Source organism: Pipistrellus hanaki (assembly GCF_964339955.1).
Source record: "Pipistrellus hanaki genome assembly, chromosome: 10".
Taxonomy (NCBI): domain Eukaryota; kingdom Metazoa; phylum Chordata; class Mammalia; order Chiroptera; family Vespertilionidae; genus Pipistrellus; species Pipistrellus hanaki.
Window position 1 is genome coordinate 3010824 of NC_140512.1, and position 18639 is coordinate 3029462.

General features: G+C 47.8%; 1 protein-coding gene across 1 annotated transcript in view; it reads left to right on the forward strand.

Annotated features, from left to right (window-relative positions):
• Positions 1-18639, forward strand: part of IMMP2L (inner mitochondrial membrane peptidase subunit 2) — a 353997-nt gene that overhangs the window by 220959 nt on the left and 114399 nt on the right. The window contains exon 5 of the mRNA XM_084897159.1: positions 8767-8832. Within this exon, the coding sequence (XP_084753285.1) occupies positions 8767-8832 (66 nt within the window). The remainder of the gene's footprint in view (positions 1-8766; positions 8833-18639) is intronic.

Consider the following 18639-nt stretch of genomic DNA (forward strand, 5'->3'; position numbering starts at 1 on the left):
GTCTAAGAAATTATACCAAGCAATTGCTACCAGGCTGATACACCATTTTGGATATTCAAGAAACAATGACTAATATCAGTCATGAAGAAGAGAATTAAGGAATGGAACTCAGACTCGTGCAACACCGTGGGATAACCTTGAGGACATCACGCTAAGTGAAATAGGCTGGACACAGAAGGACAAATAGCCTATGATTCTTCTTTTTTTATTATTTTTATTATTTTATTTTAGTTTTTTTTTTAGAGAGAAAGGAGAAGGGAGAGATAGAAACATCGATTGTTTGCCTCCTGCACATCCCCTACTGGAGATTGAGCCTGCAACCCAGGCATGTGCCCTGACCCGGAATCAAACCGGTGACCTGTTAGTGCGTGGGATGATACTCAATCCATTGAGCAACATGGGTTGGGCTCCCTTTCAATTTTTTAAAAATTAATTTCTTTATTGATTAAGGTATTACATATTTGTCCTCCACCCCCCCTCTCCCACTCATGCCCCTAACCGCCTATTGTTCTTGACCACTGGTTAGGCTCATATGTGAGCTACCTTGTTTCGATATATTGGTATGTTTCTCATGATCTAATGATCATTAAATACCCATTAGTTGTTTAAGCACCTGTGACTGAAACAGGACTGCGTGCAATGAGAAGGTTAAGGCACTCACTGCTCTCACACGTATGTCTCCTTGTGGAGACAGGAATAGTCTATAAATACACTTCCCACAGGAAGCCGCCGGAAGTGAAGAGGCTCACCTGGAAGGTGCCAGGGCACCGGGTCCATGCGCCGCTACAGCTGACTCCAGCGTCAGGTCCTGGAAAGTAGCTTTCTGGATCCAGATGGTTATGCATGTGGCACCGAGAAACTCGGCATTCTCCAGAGCTAAGGTGAAGGTGATCAAGTGGTTGAGCCTTTCAGCACTTGAAGGAAGGCGGAGGCGAAACGAAATAGCCATTCAAAACAGCAAATAATTAATGGAGTGTCTTTGTTAACAGGAGGAGGTCAAGTACACATGGCCACAGCAGTGATTCGGTCTGCATCCCAAACAGCTGAGTCTTTGCCTGGGCGGTGATGAGAATGGATCCTGGGGAACTAATTAAAACACGCTTTTAATTTAGAGGGTGCTGGCGGAGTTTGAAAGGTGTTTGAAGAGATTCAAGAGTAGTCACTCGCCTTACTGTTCTGTGCTCCATGCCCTGGCCTTTCCTTGTGCAATAATTCTACAGTAGGATATTGATTATCTGATTAGATTAGCGTAGCAATGAGTAGGTAGACTTTTGAGTATTAAATGTTCATCAAAAGGAGGTATAACTTTTCCAGAAATACTTGAATTAGCTAATTCTTGCTCATAGGGCTCCTCTGAACATTGCAGTTAAATCTCTAAAGCCTGGAATTATAAGCACTTAGGGTATTGTAACTGTAAAAGATGGGATGCTCAGGAAGTTTTCTTCCTATGATTCATAACAGTAGCAAAATTACAGGTATGAAGTAGCAACGGAAATAATTTTATGGTTGAGTGTCACCACAACACGAGGAACTGTATTAAAGGGTCGCAGCATTAGAAAGGTTGAGAACCACTGGTCTAACACAAAACAATGCAGCGGGAAATGACTGTGTTGAAAACAGAGGGCCAAAAGCAAAGAAGGCATCTGTTCTCATTGAAAGATGGTATTTGAGAAGCATAACTGTCCAAAATATACAGAGGGCGGTCTCCGAGAAAGTTTTTGGATAGAAGAATTGGTAAAGACCAGGGATAGGTCCTGGATTGTGCTATAGAGAATTGGACAGGGGTGGCGGTGTGCCAGTGGCCAGCTGGGGGGAACGGACATCGTACTGGACCGGCCAAGCAAGCAGATGGCTGTGGAAAGAAGTGAGGAAAGGTGGGAGGGACAGGGTTTGCCTCAGCAAGGCTCTGGGATGACAGGTTTTAAAAAATATATTTTTATTGATTTCAGAGAGGAAGGGAGGGGGAGATAGAAACATCAATAATGAGAGAGAATCATTGATCAGCTGCCTCCTACATGCACCCCACTGGGATCCAGCCCACAGCCCCGGTATGTGCCCGGACTGGGAATTGAACCATGTCCTCCTGGTTCATAGGTCAACGCTCAACCACTGAGCCACACCGGCCGGGCTGGGCGACAGGTTTTAAATGAGGCCATATCAGAGGATGTCTGTGAGATGTATTTCAGTGATTATATCTTTTCGAAGAAAGGTGTTTTATTTTAGGGAATTAGGCTTAGGTTCTTTAAAAACCCAACACCCATTGAATAATGTTGTATAACTCAACGCATTCCTGGGCCTGGCTGATGCAAACATCGCCCCATCGCCCAGAGACCGCCATGTGCCAGTGTGACAGCATCGGAGATCTTCGGCCTCACAGAGGTGTGTGCGCGTCTCTCGGCCAGGCGGGGGTGCTGCAGGGAGGTGAATGGAGGTTTCCACCTTTCCCGTGAAGAACGGCGGGCAGTGGGCGTGTTCCTCAGACTCTGCTTTTATTGCCTCTAAGCCGCCTCCTCTGTGCATTTAGTCCACGGCCTGCGAGGCCCGTGGGAGCTGTGCTCCTTGGTTGCGCTCGGCCTTGCTGTGCCCCTGGGGGTGTCTGCAGATCGGCACGGTGAGACCCGTGTCTGGGAGCCGCTCATTGCGGAGCCCCCTCCCTTACGGAGCCCCCTCCCCGGGGAGGTTTTGTGCACACAAGGATGAGGGTTCTCTCTCCTGTTGGCTCCGTGAGCCCTCCCTGCTGCTCTGGGCATGAGGAGAGCCCCCGATCACCTCTGAGCCTCGGTGGCTTCTGAGCTGGTGAAAGGGACCGCGCCTGGCCTAGGGCTGCGGTGATTAGCATCCCTCAGGGTGCGCGCAGAGTGAGAAGAGGGGTGCTCCCAAGCCAGGCACCTTCTTACTCATCCCCGTCTCCCCACCAGCATCAGGGTGACTTCCTGTGGGGCGCGACCCACGTGGGCAGATGCCATGTGCCTCCTTCAGTGGGTTCCTGATTACTTGCAATGAAATGGTAAGGGCGAGGAAAAGTGTGTACCGTGTGTGTGTGTGTGTGTGTGTGTGTGTGTGTGTGTGTGTGTGAGAGAGTGTGTGTACATATGTGTGTGTATGTGTGTGTACATACTAAAGAACGATGATAGGAAGAAGACAGGGTCTGGCACACGGGATTCTCACATACTGCAGGCTGGCCAACTGGCTGAACACAGGCGGGACAGAGCCTGGTGAGAGGCTGCTTCCGGTGGGGACAGGCTGGGGTTTGGGGGAGGGTTTCTCTGGGTTCTCTGTCCAGAACCCTGTGGCCGGGGAGAGCTGGCCTCGGAATCTCCTTGTGAAGAGTTAGACTTTCCCAGACAACCTCACAGGAAAAGGACAGCCCCAGGGGGTGAGGCACCGCGGCACCACCAGCTCTCTCTGCCTCGGGCTCTGAGGGGCCAGCAGAACTCAAATCCAGCCCCTGTGAGGGGCTGGTCTCCAGGCGGAGCCCTGGTTCTGTGCTCCCGGTGAATCCATGGCGCCTCAGTGTCTTCTGCCTCATTGCTGTGTTTCCCTCTCTGCCGGCTCTGTCCCTCTGTGACTTGCTTTACCCGACTCAGGTGACTTCTGTCCATCCCTGGGCACGTTCCCCCATCTCCCTGCTGCTGCCCCCAAGTCCCTTTTCGACCTTGTCATTCTTTGTGGCTCCTCACCCATTCGTTTGGCCATTCTCAACTCTCTCCTTTCACTAAAGGCGTTCATCAACCCTGCCTAACGGTGAGCCCTTCTCGCTCACCAGATGTAGTGTTGTCCCCACGCGGTGATGCCAGGTACTCGGGCAGGAAGGGCCTGCGGGGAGACTTAGAGATAAATGGTACCTTCAAGAACAGGAGTCAGACATGTCATTTCTTCTTTGTGTTTTTGGTTGGAAGTGTTGATCAATGATCATGACAGCATGTGCTTCAGTATGAACTACAGAGGATGGAAAGCGTGGGGAAGGTTTCCATGACTTAGCAGCTGCTATGGACATGGCACTCAAGCTGAGTAGGTGAGACGCCGTTCTCAGAGGGGAGCCGTGGCAGGTGGATTGCAAATCCCCAGCTGTGGGGAGCGGCCACAGCGTTTGGACAGGTTCAAGCCTCCGGACTGAGGAGAGGGCACAGTCTTCTTCTGGCCACGTGCAAGTCCCAGCTTGGCGGGCAGAGCCTCCCCGCACAATGATAGCCCTCAGCTGTAGATGGAAGCGTGAACCTAAGGTCCAAACACGTGGCCCCACGTGCCTGAGTGATAGAGGTTGCAAGTAAACAAAGCTTGATCAGGTGCATGCAGTTGAGTGGGATTGAAACCCATGAGAATATTGTAAACATCTTGACCACGCCCTTCCTTTGCCTCAGGGCATCTGCTGTAAAGACATGGCTTGTAGTCCATGGCGCTCTCTCAGAGAAGCAGCATCCCACTGGGACCCAGCTTTCATTCTCTTGTCCGTCTTCTCTAAGCCTTTCAGCCGCCCCCACTCAGGGTCACCCTGGGCCGTGCTGGCGCGGCACACCCAGCCTCATGTTTTGTTTTGTTTTTCTGAAGAGAATGTTCGAAGACTATTTGGTCAACTATTGGGGATAGCAAGTTGACATTTTCAAGGAGCCAGTTGTGTGTAGTTGTTGGGCCGAAGAACTCTCCCGCAAAACACAGGTTCTGAGCTTTCCAATCTAATCAGCACAATGGGTTAGAGCAGAACGAGCCGTATTGCACTTCTAACGTCCGTTGTCAATGTTCGCTGGAGAGGCAGCACTTTAGAGAAATGATGGTGGTTTCCGTGTGGGATTTCACCTAGAGCGATCATTGAGATCAAAGACATGACTAGTGGGCCTGTCACAGGGTGAAAATGGCAACATTTCCATCAAGAAAGGGAGTGAAATTTAAGGAGAATACTGCCAGGCTGGTGTGGCTCAGCGGTTGAGAGTCTACCTATGAAACAGGAGGTGACAGTTCAATTCCAGGTCAGGACACGTGCCTGGGTTTTGGGCTTGGTCCCCCATAGGGGGCGTGCAGGAAGCAGCTGGTCAATGATTCTCTCTCACTTTTGATGTTTCCATCTCTCTCCCTCTACCTTCCTCTCTGAACTCAATAAAAATATATTTTCTAAAATGAACATTAAGTGTCATAAATCTTACACCTATGCTGGACTGTTCCCTCCCCACAACCACGCTCATTAGAGAGAAATTCTGACAGATCGACTGAGTCCTGCCATGCGGAGACCACCCCAGGCCTCTGTCCAAGCCTCCTGGAGCTGGCGCCTAATTAAATCATCAGCAGGAAACAGAACAATTAAAACCCAGGCTCCAGAAATAAATACCGTGAAACAGTGCTCACTCCGGAAACACTAAAATGACAAATGTAAATGTAAATGTCGGTGTTACGGGGCAGGGATGCGCTATGTCCCTGTAGTAAGGCGAAATCTCTCACTTGCTATTCTTCATGCCCTGGGAGATCTGCAAGTGGCCAGGACTTTCCCAGTGTAAACCTGCAACGATTTCCCAGTCACTGCTTCGGATGGATTTCAGAGCACCGCATCCCGTAGCCTAAAGATGAAAACACCGACTTTTGAGCAGTAATGGGATTAATGTTAGTAATAGCGTCTTTTCATTTTGAATCATTTGATTAGATCCGAGTTTAATATTACATTAAAATTTATAGATATATCTAAGTAGTAATTCCTAAGACTTTAATTATACAGATAGCTTGCTTTGCATATTCTATTTTGTTTCTTCACGATCTTAAAATATAGATTAATTTAGAAATCTAAACTAGTTTTCAAGTCTCTAAAGCTTAAAGACTGTTGGCATAGAATATTGTTTTATGCCAATAAGGCTTGCTTTTCCTGTGGTTTCATGAACATCAATATCGTGACAACATTGGGTGGGGAACTCGGTCATTAACCCTCCCTGGAAGGTTCCTTCTCAGGTAATGTCACATGACACCAACAGTTGTCACCCACTAAGGGGCTCCCCAGGCAGGACTGAACCCAAACTCAGGCAGCCCCCTTTTAGCACCCCCTTCCTTTTGTTCTAGAACCTTCCTGATTTTTCCCAATGCAACTGCACTTACATTCTCTCTAATGTCAGAGGTGAAGTTGTGGTACACATCAATATAATCTCACTTGCATTTTCGATCTACAGTTGATTTTTCCACATCATGAACATTTTTATAACATCATTTTTAATGACTTGGAAATTTTATGTGGATGGACTATAATTTAGTTAACCAAGCTATTCTTGTTGAATTATTATTTTATTTATTTTTTTTAGAACAGATGACATCCACGTAGGTGAAATTATGTATAAGCTCATAAACATTTCATTTGGATAAATCCCAAAAAGTGTAATTGTTATGTTAAAAAGAATATAAAATCTTGACATATTTACAGAAAGGCATTTAGGCACCACATACTTCATATTAGCCACATCCCTAAACCCTCAACAACAAACTTATTATTATTATTGTTATTATTTCTTTGTCAATATAATAGGAAAATGGCACTCCATTGTTTTCATATGAATTCTTTGGTGATCACTGAGGTTGAATGTCTGGTTTCTGGTTTTCTACAGAGACACATAGGAGAGGAACTTACTAAAAATAGCCCAGTTCAGAGAACATGAATTCTATCATCCGGGTGTGCCCTCACTCTAACTGTAATAAATGACATTAAATGTATAGGAATATGATGTGTAGTCAATTTAGTGAGGAGGATAATTCAGTCCAACACTCTGATCAAATTTGATTTTAAAGTAAAAAATAAATGTAGTGAAAAATTGTGAGACTAATCGTCACGAGTCGATGCAAATGGTTGAGGCGACTTCATTTTCTCCCGAAGATATAATGTAAAACATTACTCTTATTGACACTTCTTGTTTCCTGTGAGGAAGTATTATAGTTTGAATATATTTAATCGTTTTAGTTTTTGTGCATTTACCCTTTTAAAAATATTTAATTCAATTCAAATGACACTTGAACGGAAAAAATTTTTATTTTATTTATTTATTAAATATATTTTATTGATTTTTTTTACAGAGAGGAAGGGAGAGGGATAGAGAGTCAGAAACATCGATGAGAGAGAAACATCTATCAGCTGCCTCCTGCACGCCTCCCACTGGGGATGTACCCTCCACCAAGATACATGCCCTTGACTGGGAATCGAACCTGAGACCCTTCCGTCTACAGGCTGATGCTCTATCCATTGAGCCACACTAGTTTATTTTTAAAAATACGTTTTTATTAATTTTTTTTTGTGTGTGTGTCCTGAAGGGAGAGGGACAGAGAGAGAGAAACACTGATGAGCTGCCTCCTCCACCGTCCCACACTGGGGATCAAGCCTGAAACCCATGCATGTGCCCTGACCAGGAATCAGCCACTGGCAACCTCTTGGTTCATGGGCAGATGCTCCACCACGGAGCCATATTGGCTGGGTTGAAAACATTTTTAATCTATGCCTGATTTTTCAAATGCATATTAAATGATCATTTACATGAAACAGGTCCATCCAGTCAAGAAGCTTTAAATCTTATTGGTAGGAAATGGGTATTAAGATTGAGTTACCCATTGTAATGTAACAAATGATCCCGCCAACTTCTAGCAGCTTAAAATAAACCTTATCTCACACATTATATATGCTTTTAAATATATTCTTATTGAATACAGAGAGGAGGGGAGAGGGAAAGAGAGCAAGATAGAAACATCAATGATGAGAGAGAATCATTGATTGGCTGCCTCCTGTAAGCTCCCTACTAGGGATCAAGCCTGTACCCCGGGCATGTGTCCGGACCGGGAATCAAACCCTAACCTCCTGGTTCATAGGTCCACACTCAACCACTGAGCCACGCCGAGGGGCTCACACTTTTCCTCAGGAACATCAATATCGCGCCAACATTGGGTGGGAGAACGCAGTCATTAGTTCAGGCCTCGCCCCTCCCCGGGAGGTGAGAAGGCCAGACCCAGTTGAACGGGGGCTCAGGGTCTCTCATCAGGTGGCAGTGAGGCTGTAGCCAGAGCTGCACCCTAAGAGCTTGACTGGGGTTGAGGGATGGTCAGCAGACCTCACTTATGCCCTTGGGAAGGGCTGCTGGGCACAGCTTCCCCCAGAATGAGAGCTACCATAGATAGAGGGAAGGGGAGGGGAGAGAGGGAAGCAGGCAGGGAGAGAAGGAGGGATTTTCATTTCGATAAAGGCTGTTACTTCAAGTAATTATTTACCATAAGCTATTGGTCACAGCTTAAATAAATGATGTCTGTGTTAAGTGTATCAGAACCTAGCCATTTCTTTGAACTGTCAGTAGCCTTGTTTTAGCACTCTGAATGACATAATCTTTAAGTGCCTCAACCTAAATATAGTTTAAGAGAATTTCCTAATTCCTTACTTTTCTCAAAAAATACCTCCCATCCTCCATGTTTTCTTGAGGATTTAAATCAAACTCCTCTGTTAATTTTAAACGGAATGAAGAAATTTAAATACAGAAATGTCTGATCATATATTTTTTTTATGCATGAGTCTCCTTTCCTTCAGGAGCTTAGCTTTCGTAATGAAATGCTTTAACCCTCTTTTCATTTAATTTTGGTGAAATTTCAGCATGACTTCCCCTCCAGAGAATCACTTAGACTCACTTGGGGCCTAAGTAGGATCAAGGTCATGGATTCATGATTCAGGATTCTGTAATGCCTTTAATGTAGCTCATGTCGTGGTTGAATGTCTTTTTGTGTACTTAAAACAACAGAGCCATAACTGATTGTAACCTTATCTTATTCTAGGTCCCCTAAAAACCCAGGACAGAAGATCATCAAGAGAGTGATTGCCCTGGAAGGAGATATTATAAAGTAAGTACTTAAGACTATTGGTCTGAGTTCAAGTTATAATATTTTAATTTAAATAGCTACATGTTTGTGGAGTGTGAAACCACATTATATGTCGAAGAGTAACAAAGCTTTGGAGACATTCCAGATGAGTGGCCCATTCAACCATTTCTGGATATAAGACAGACACAAACGTACTGGTCATATCACAACCCTTTAACCGGGAGGCATGGGAGAAGTACACAGCCATGAAACTAACATTAACCATGTTTTCTAAAATGATCATGAGGTCATTGTTGTTAAGACATTAAATTCTTCATGATTGTTATGTCAAGGTTCCTTTTAGAAACATTTAAGGACATTTTATTATTTTAGAAGCAAACACAGAGACTAAGGGGGAGCTTTTGTTACAGTGGGGATAGGAGGACACGGGAGAAGATAGGAAACAAGTTCTGAATCACTCAGAGTAGGAGCTTTAGCAAACAGCTCGCCATCAGGTGTGGTGACCATGTGTAGTAAGGTCGTATTTATCCTGCCTGCTGCTCACTAAAAGCAGGACAACGCTTGAGATCAACAAGGAGGTGGGTGTGGTGTGACATCGCATTGGGTTGTTCCTTTAAATAAAGTGTAGCCAGGTGCACACAGTGTGGGCATCCAAACGCTCGGAAACCATACGCAGAAAGCGTTGTGATCCTGTCTTCAAAAAGCCGGGTCCCAAAGCGTCTGTGTGGGTGACCGTGCAGGTCAAGGAGCCTCACTACAGGGGTCCCCAGGGGGCTTGGGAGCAGAGCCCACTGTGTGTGCTGATCTACAGCACGGACCGACCGCAATAACCAATGTGTCCCGATACATTCCATTTCCAAAACGTCAGCCAGAATGAAGATTGGAGAAAGACACACACACACACACACACACACACACACACACACACACGCCAATGAAAGAGATATTTATACGGATGCGTTAGTTCCACCAGAATAGTTTTCATAGCTATCTGCTCTTTTCTTATAAATCTGTTGTGACCCATGTGGAGAGCACTGTGGTGGGAAAACAGACACAGTCCCACGGGCACCCTCATGTGAGAGGCGCGCCATGGCATTTCGGGGGTGTCGGTCCTTGTGGCTGGGCCGCCTGCATTTCTGCCTCTCGGGTGTGCCAGCGGTCAGACAGGAAGCCAGGCCCCGCCCCCTCACCTGGTGAAACCCTCTCTGTGGGCCCTGGCATCTGGGCTCCCGTGTCCTTGGCGACCTCAGTGAAGACAGCGGATCGCTTTACAGGGGAACCCCGTAATATAGAGCCCCAAAGAGGACACGTTTGGGAGCAGAGAGGGCTGAGCTGAATGGTCCACAGACATGGGATGGCCAGGGCAGCCTGCTGCGGAGGGGCACCCCCTTTATAAATCCCTTCTCACGGCCCTCCTGGCTGGGGAGACACAGGCACCCTCTTGTGGGAAGGACCGCCCCTCACAGGTGTGGACAGTCCAGGCTCAGGCAGAGCGTCAGCGGCTCCTCTCCCGGGGGACTGGCTATGTGAGGGTCCTTCAGGCCCAGCGGCTATCTCATAGAATATCCAACACCGCAATTTATTAAAAACCTCTTCCTGGCATTAGCAGAAAACAATCCATTGGATCATTAGAAATGAAACCTTTTACAGCTGCTGGTTTTACATGTGCTATGGAAGATACGGAAATCGATATTAGCCGATCGCTGATATTTGGATCGCATTATGTTCCGGCAGATGATGAAGCTCTATGGGAAGGAAAACAGAACCGCATTGAGTTTTCCCATCAGGACGGAGACGATGCTCGCTGAGCAGCCTCTGTCACGGCCCCTGCAGTGGCTGCGGGTCCAGAGCCTGGGTGTCTGCGGGGCCGTGCCTGGCGGAAGCGTTCGGGCAGGACAGGAGCTGGGAGTGCACGCTGCCCTAGAGGGAAGGACAGCATGCACATGTGTGTCTGCGGCAGAGAACGTTCTAGACCACAGACACCGATGGGCGCCAGGTGGAGCTGGCTCCGGAGGACCTGTGGGTGGTCAGGCGCTGGCCTTGGCGGCGGGAACTCGGGGGCTGTTGGCAGAAGTCCCCGAGGCCTTCAGCCTGGTTTCGTCTGAACCCTGCATCTTTCCGAGGCCCATTGCCGGTGCATGCTGTTGAGAATGTGAGGCCTGGCAGTGCTGTGGTTCAGTGAGGGCTGGCGCGGTGGCACACAGTGCCCGGAGTGGGCCCCACAGTCCCAGTTACACACTGAGAGGCTGTTGTGGAAAAGCACCCAGTGCCCGTGCTGTCGATCAGAGGAGTGATGAATGCTGCCTGGGCTCCCTTAGCTTCTCCTTGCTAAAGCACGACCGTTACTTCTCACCGAATGATTACAGATGGCAGGGAACCCAGGCCTTTTTGGAAATGCTGCTTTTATGTAGTCACAGGTGATTATACTGCCATCGCAGTGAATAAAAACGGAATTGCTAATAAAAACGGTCCGTCTTAGCAATAGGTATTTCCTACTAAACATCAGAGAGATAGTCACCCTAACTTTATATGCAGAAATAAATGTTAATCTCCATTTTTTTAAAGCCCAAATTATTCCCATAAGAAAGGAGTGATGTGGGGAGGGTTCCAGAGGCCCTGCCCCCTCCCTCCCCCCCAACGCCATGTGTGTGCACTGTCATTCCGAGATGCGGCAGGTGCTGGGGCCACCGGGCCATTTAGATGGAACTACTCTTTCCAAAGATGGTGATGCCTGTTAGTGTGCGCCCCTGCCCAGCAGCGGTTTCTTTTGTTTCAGTTTCTGCCTTAGTTTACCTGTCCAATGAATGGGGTTTAGATGGATAACCCTTCCATGTTTCTCTGTTCCTGCACATCAGTCACTCACTCATGCCGTGTGGTCGTTGAGGTCATGAGCACCGACCGTGAACCCAGACTGCCCTGATGCGGATCCCAGCGCTGCCACGTGGAAGGTCACTTTGCCAAATTACTTCATCCTCTCAGCCTAGCTTTCCTCACTTGGAAAATGGAAATTATAATCGCACACTCTCCGCAGAGTTTTCTCGAGAGTTCCATGAAGTAATGGGCATAATTTGGTTAGCGTGGTGCCTAGCCTATAAGTATGCTTTCAGTAAATATCAGGTATCATTGTTAGTCATTCCTGTGATGTAATCATTATTTATTGAGTGTGTATGATGTACTAGGCCACTGTGCTGGATCCGGGATTATACGCATGACAAGCTGTAGATAGCTCTTGTCTTGGAAGCTTACAGTCCGGTGGAGAAACAGGAAAGGTGAGAAATTAGTAGAACAGCACTGAAGGCTGGCCACGTGGGTGAGCCAGCAGGCCTGGGGCTCAGGGAGAGGAGCAGCTGGTGCACCTGCGGGGAGGGAGTGGGCTGGGGCGGGGAGAACTTCCGGGTTGACATTTGAGATGAGAAAGAAATCCACAGCCTCCCCTTACCCAGGACAGCGTGGTTCCGTGCGGACAATCACACGGTCCTGGCATCTCATGTGAAAAGGAGAGGGCCCCAGGGCACCAGTGGGGGACCTTCTAATGGGCGTGTCACCGTAGGAGGCCGGAGGATGGAAACATATTTACCGAATGGCAGTTTTTTCTTAGAATATTCCACAAAGAAAAAGATAACACTTACTTGAGATCTAGCTGTGAGGATTGAGGTTTCTCAGCGTGGAAGTTGTGCAGGCATTGCTAACTGGTCCACTGGGCAGGGGTTTGGAAATACGACACATCCAGGATTGCTTATTTAGTACCGAAATGATAACAGTCCCAAGGGAACAGGCACAGAGGTACATGGAGGCACTGTCGGGCGGCGAGGACACGTAGACAAAATCATCCACAGGAAAGGAAAGGCAGGGGCGTGAGAATGAAGGTTACAACAATGTCCCTGCTATGTAATGTTTTCATGTTAAACTCGCTATGCCTGCAGGCAGTGTTAGAACCGTCATGTCCTCTCTAGGCGGTCCATGGGCCCAAACAGCTGGGCACTTCAGGTAGGAAACCCATTGGCTCAGCTTCATTAGGAAAATCTCTGCAGGGGCCGGAGGGTGGGGTGGGAGGGGAGCAGCAGGGCTCTCTGGTCCACGCCTCCTTGCTTCTCTTTAAAAGGGGTTATTCTGCCCCACCAGTGTGGCTCAGTGGTTAAGCCTTGACCCATGAACCAGGAGGTTATGCTTTTATTCCTGGTCAGGGCACATGCATGGGTTGTAGGCTTGATCCCCAGTAGGAGGCATCAGATCCATGATTCTCTCTCGTCATTGATGTTTCTCTCTCTCTCTCTCTCCTTTCCACTCTCTGAAATCAATAGAAACATTAAAAAATAAGTAAATGAAAGGCAGTATGGTTTGTAACTTGGATGAAGCTCCTCTTCTGTCTTCCTGGCTGGCTTTGGGGCTAAACTCTTAAGTTCTGCGTGAGCCGCATTCCCGGCAGACCACGTGTGGAGCTCCTGGGGTCCATTCCCAGCAGGAGCGCCACGCGTGGGGCTGGCGCTGTCGTGGTATTTTTGGCAGCTGCCTCAGTCACATGTCTGAGTCACATGACTTACTGAAGTTGTGAACTCCAAGTAAAAGTATGAGAAGTGCTAACTTTCGATGTTCCTTGGAACTAAGTATTGTTTTTGATTTTTTCCCCCCTCTGTTCACAGTCATGCACATCTGTCAAGTATTTTGAAAAGACATAACTATAATTATCGCAGTAGGACGCTGAAAAGGTTGTCTTAAAATACCGTTTTAACTAAACTCAAAAAGTATGTTAGGAAGATTCAAGAAGCATTCTAACCTGAATAATTACTAAATAATTAAGGAGCAGATAGCACTTCTATTTCTGTGAGATTCAGGTGACCTTGTCTATACTTACAATTGACCACAATTTCTCTTTTGAATTGTTCGGAGTGAGAATTTCTTGCAGGGAGCAGGTGTGCTTAAAGCATTGATGTAATTGGCTGTGGATGCTTCTAGAGTTTCATGCATTTGTTGGATGGCTCTTTTTGGACAGCCAAGGAAAAGGGTGTGATAGAGTGTTCCCTTGGAGCGAGATGATCAGAGGTCTAGTCTCTGCTCTGTCTTCACACGCTGGGCGATCTTGGCAAGTTGTTGATCACTCCGAGTTTTTTTTTTCTTTTTTTTTTCTTTTTTTTCAATTTCTCTATTTTCAGGATTCTTTTAAATACAGAATTAGAAAAAAATAATATATGTACCAGCCCTTGTAAACTGTAGCACACCATCAATGCCAGTGTAGAGCTGACTCATTTCCTACGTGAAATAATGGATATACGTGGTTAGCACAGAGCCACCAAGCGCTTTGCCTTAGCAGGATGCCTTGCCTGCTTGAAAGTATCAATTGTTTTGGTTCTCGTAGAAACAATTTGGTTATACTGCTCAGTTAAGGCAGTGGTCGGCAAACTCATTGGTCAACAGAGCCAGATATCAACAGGACAACGATTGAAATTTCTTTTGAGAGCCAAATGTTTTAAACTTAAACTTCTTCTAACACCACCTCTTCAACATAGACTCGCCCAGGCATGGTATTTTGTGGAAGAGCCACACTCAAGGGGCCAAAGAGCCACATGTGGCTCATGAGCCGCAGTTTGGGGACTACGGAGTTAAGGGATAGGTCATATTTTATGAACCCTCAAAGTTGGAAGGAAAACACTTTGTATTTAAAAAATTTTTAATCTTTATTATTGAGAGTATCCCAGATGTCCCCCATCCCCTCTCCCCCCATTGGCTTCTCTGCCCAGCTCCCGCCCCTCCCCGGCCTTCACCACCCTGTTGCCTGTGTCCGTGGGTCATGCACAGGTGCGCGGAACCTCTTTGCTTATTCTCTCTTAAAACCTGCATGCACTGCCCCCATGCAGGCCCTGTGCCTTTGGGGGCCTGGCTGCTTCCTCCTGCACACTTACCCGAAGTGAGATGCTCTTCGCATGGTTCTTTCTGATGGTGGTCCCTTCTGCGGCCTGTGGCAGCTGATAGCACACAGCGTGGCTTTGCAGTTGCTTTGTCTCCGTCAGAAGTACTCGGGTCAGATGAAAGAGCTGGTAAATGCATGTTCCCATCCAACTCTATTTAGAAAACACAGGTCAGCATTCATACTAGATCTGGCTCATGGCCCACAATTTGCCAGTCATCGGTCTGTATTATTTACTTTATTTTATTAACTTGGGAGTCAGTGGGAACTACAAAACTCACTTCTCATCCTGGCCAGTAGTTCCCAGGGAAGAGAAGACATAGCCTCAGAGCCCAGGGCTCTCTGCTTACGTGTGGGCTGAAGCAGAGGGCAGTGGGGAGTGCGGTACCGAGCTGTTGCTCTAAGTGAGAGCTTGGCTGAGCAGCTGGAAGCCACGTGGGGCTGTGGGGACAGTGAAGACATTTGTCTGGAGCCGGACGGGGAAGAGCTATGACCCTCTGCGGCACGTGCTCACCGGGGAGTGCCCGCAATGCCCGTGAAGAGCAGAATAAATTCCATAAATAAATATGTATGCCCGGATGGTTCCTCCTTAATACAAAAGGAATAGCTCTGCCCTTGGGGAAACGCAATATGCCCCCCATGCTACTTGAGCTCCACTTAGCAACCAGGCATCAGCCCGCCAGTTATTCTGTGGCTGAACTTTTTAGCTCTGCCTGCTTGTGTGGGACCAGACCAGTAGCACAGAGAAGGCGCTAATATCCTATAGGGGGTATATGTTTTCCTAACGTAATTTAGTTGCTCACTTCTTTTTGTCACGGAAAGTATTCAAATGTCATCTAACCGATCCTGACAGATACCTATGTACATATTAGTATCTTAGGCACCACAGCAATTATTCCCATGTTTAAAATGTTGATTTTGACACCGAAGTCTGTATTTGCAGTTTTGCAACATTGGAAAATGTTTGTTGACAACAGTATTCATTGTAAATTGTTCATTAAAAAAAACAAAACCCTGTCATCCTACTGTTTCCTCCCTGCACAGTGAGCTTCTAAATGGTTTGTGCTAGCGGAACTAATAAGATTCTGAGATTGATCATCCTTGTAGTTGTGATTCAGATGAGAATTTGAATGAATTAATTAATATTTTTCATTAGTAAGGGCTGACAGCTGTTATTTTCTTTCAAAAAGGAAACTGTGTGATGGAGGTTGAGTACTGGGGTGTGGAGGCTGTGTTTTGTGGGATGGGAGTTGTGTATTGGGGTGTGGAGGGTGTGTTTTGTGGGATGGGAGTTGTGTGTTAGGGTGTGGAGGTTGTGTTTTGTGGGATGGGAATTGTGTGTTGGGGTGTGGAGGGTGTGTTTTGTGGGATGGGAGTTGTGTGTTGGGGTGTGGAGGTTGTGTTTTGTGGGATGGGAGTTGTGTATTGGGTGTGGAGGGTGTGTTTTGTGGGATGGGAGTTGTGTATTGGGTGTGGAGGGTGTGGGATGGGAGTTATGTATTGGGGTGTGGAGGTTGTGGGAGATATGTATTGGGGTGTGGAGGGTGTGGGATGGGAGTTGTGTGTTGGGGTGTGGAGGCTGTGTTTTGTGGTATGGGAGTTGTGTATTGGGGTGTGGAGGTTGTGTTTTGTGGGATGGGAATTGTGTGTTGGGGTGTGGAGGCTGTGTTTTGTGGGATGGGAGTTGTGTATTGGGTGTGGAGGGTGTGGGATGGGAGTTGTGTATTGGGGTGTGGAGGCTGTGTTTTGTGGGATGGGAGCTGTGTGTTGGGGTGTGGAGGTTGTGTTTTGTGGGATGGGAATTGTGTGTTGGGGTGTGGAGGTTGTGTTTTGTGGGATGGGAGTTGTGTGTTGGGGTGTGGACGGTGTGTTTTGTGGGATGGGAGTTGTGTGTTGGTGTGTGATGAGCAGCAGCAGGTCATTAGCTTCTGCAGCTGGACACCTGGGAACCCGGAAGTCTGGGCTTATTACACAAATAAATTCTGCCTGAGCTGGGAGGCTGCAGCCGAGCAGGGGCGGCGGAAGTGAACGGGGACCCTCAGGACTGCCCCTCCGGGCGCGTTGATATTTCCCGGAACACATCTGGGGTCTGGGTTTCAGTTTTTCACACATCAGAACGTAAATGACTGTTTAATCTTTTCCTATAACACGAAGAGGAGCAAGTAGCACTTAGCGGAATGGAGGTGCGTAGGAGAGAAAGCCCAGCTGAAAGATTTTCTCTTTGAGGAGAAAGGACCATAAGCAGTGGGATTCACAGAAGCCTGGAGTTGGATAAGGATAACGGAGGAGGAAATGAATGAGGGATTCGGATTGAGCATCTGTATGGGAAGTGAGGTGACCTTTAATGGGTTTCTGGGGCGGTCTTTGGGGGATTATGTAAATCAGACCTGATTGTAAACCGCACCCAGCTATCGTTAGAATCAGGAAACTGCTTTCTGCGCGGTGGAAATTGGAATGACTCCTGATTTGATAATGTTCCTGAGCTCGGAGAATCTCACAGGACTTCCCCAAACGAATGCTTTCTTTCAAAATTAAAACTCGCAACATCCTTAGCAATAACGTGGAGGAACATGTGATAAGGAAACTCACAGGGAAGTTTTGCTTTCCCCATCTCCAGCCTCTCTATGAAAACACCCCTCACTGAGCCAGGGAGGACTCTCAGAGAACGTCACTCTGAGGGTGCCTCAGCCTCAGGAGCCCGGGGTGCCTCAGCCACACCGAGCTGCCGGGCCCTGGCTGTGTGTGCCTGCTCCCCTCGGCTGCTGGCACAGGGGGCGCCTTCCCTTAGTCCTGTTCCCTGTGCCTGTGCTCGGCCGCTCTACTCAGCGCTTCAGTTTCTAGAAATGTACCTGTGGGAGGAAAACCGGGGTCACCGGCAGCATTGCCTGCAGCAGCCAGTCCAGACCCTCTGAAGGTGCTCAGTGTGGTTAAGGACAAGCCCAGCCATGGGTCTCCTTTGCTCTCTCGGCAGAAAAGTGCTGCTGGGCTGTCCCTGCACAGCCACGGGATGGGAATCGCCTGTTCATTGCAGAACAGTGGCAATGGCTCTGCCTCTGTCAGCCAGGCTCACTCCTTCTCTGATAACCAACGGTCCCCACACCTCCTGGAGGCATGCTCCCTGCTCTGCTGTGGGTGTGCAGGGGTTACAGGAGCCTCCACTCCATCCCTTCCCCCTCGGGTCTTGGGCTGACAGGGGAGAAGGAGAGCAGGCCTGGTGGGACCACGGGTGGGTCTAAAGCTTTGACTTGGGAGGAGTATGTACTGTCCCTGGCGTTGGCCAAGACAAGGCAGATGGCCCAGACTGACAGCACTGGGCATGTGCAGCCCTCCCTCCGGGATAGGAAGCACATATTTTCTACAAACATACACGTTAGCAAAGTCTCCTGTAGAGCTCTTCCGGGGAAAGTGAGTTGATTTTGGCTCTTGCATCGATGGGCATATTCAGCACACAAACAGAGCACAACGGAGGGGGAGAGGGGTTACCTTAGTGACTCTCTCTCTAGGAATTGATTATTGGAAGGGCCTAGAAATACACATGATATGTCCCTGCACAATGGTCAGGCCTGTTTGCTGGGGAGAAAGCTGTGGAGTTGGGATAGCACAAAATTAAATGCATCAGCTGACACCTGAATGGATTTTGTACAATATTATTAATTTTAAAATCCTACATGTAGAAGTGCACTATGGGAGGATTCATGACATCTATTTGCCCTTTAGTGCTTGTCGTCATTTCGGATATTTATGGTATCTATCTATCCAACTTATATACGTAATAGAGGCCTGGTGCACAAACTCGTGCACCGGTGGGGTCTGTAGGCCTGGCCGGAAAGCAGGGCCAATCAGGGCTGGGCCAACTGGGGCCTGCAGGCCCTGGAGAGGAACAGGGCATGGAGGTTGTCCACCAGCCCTGAGGAGGGAGCTCGCCC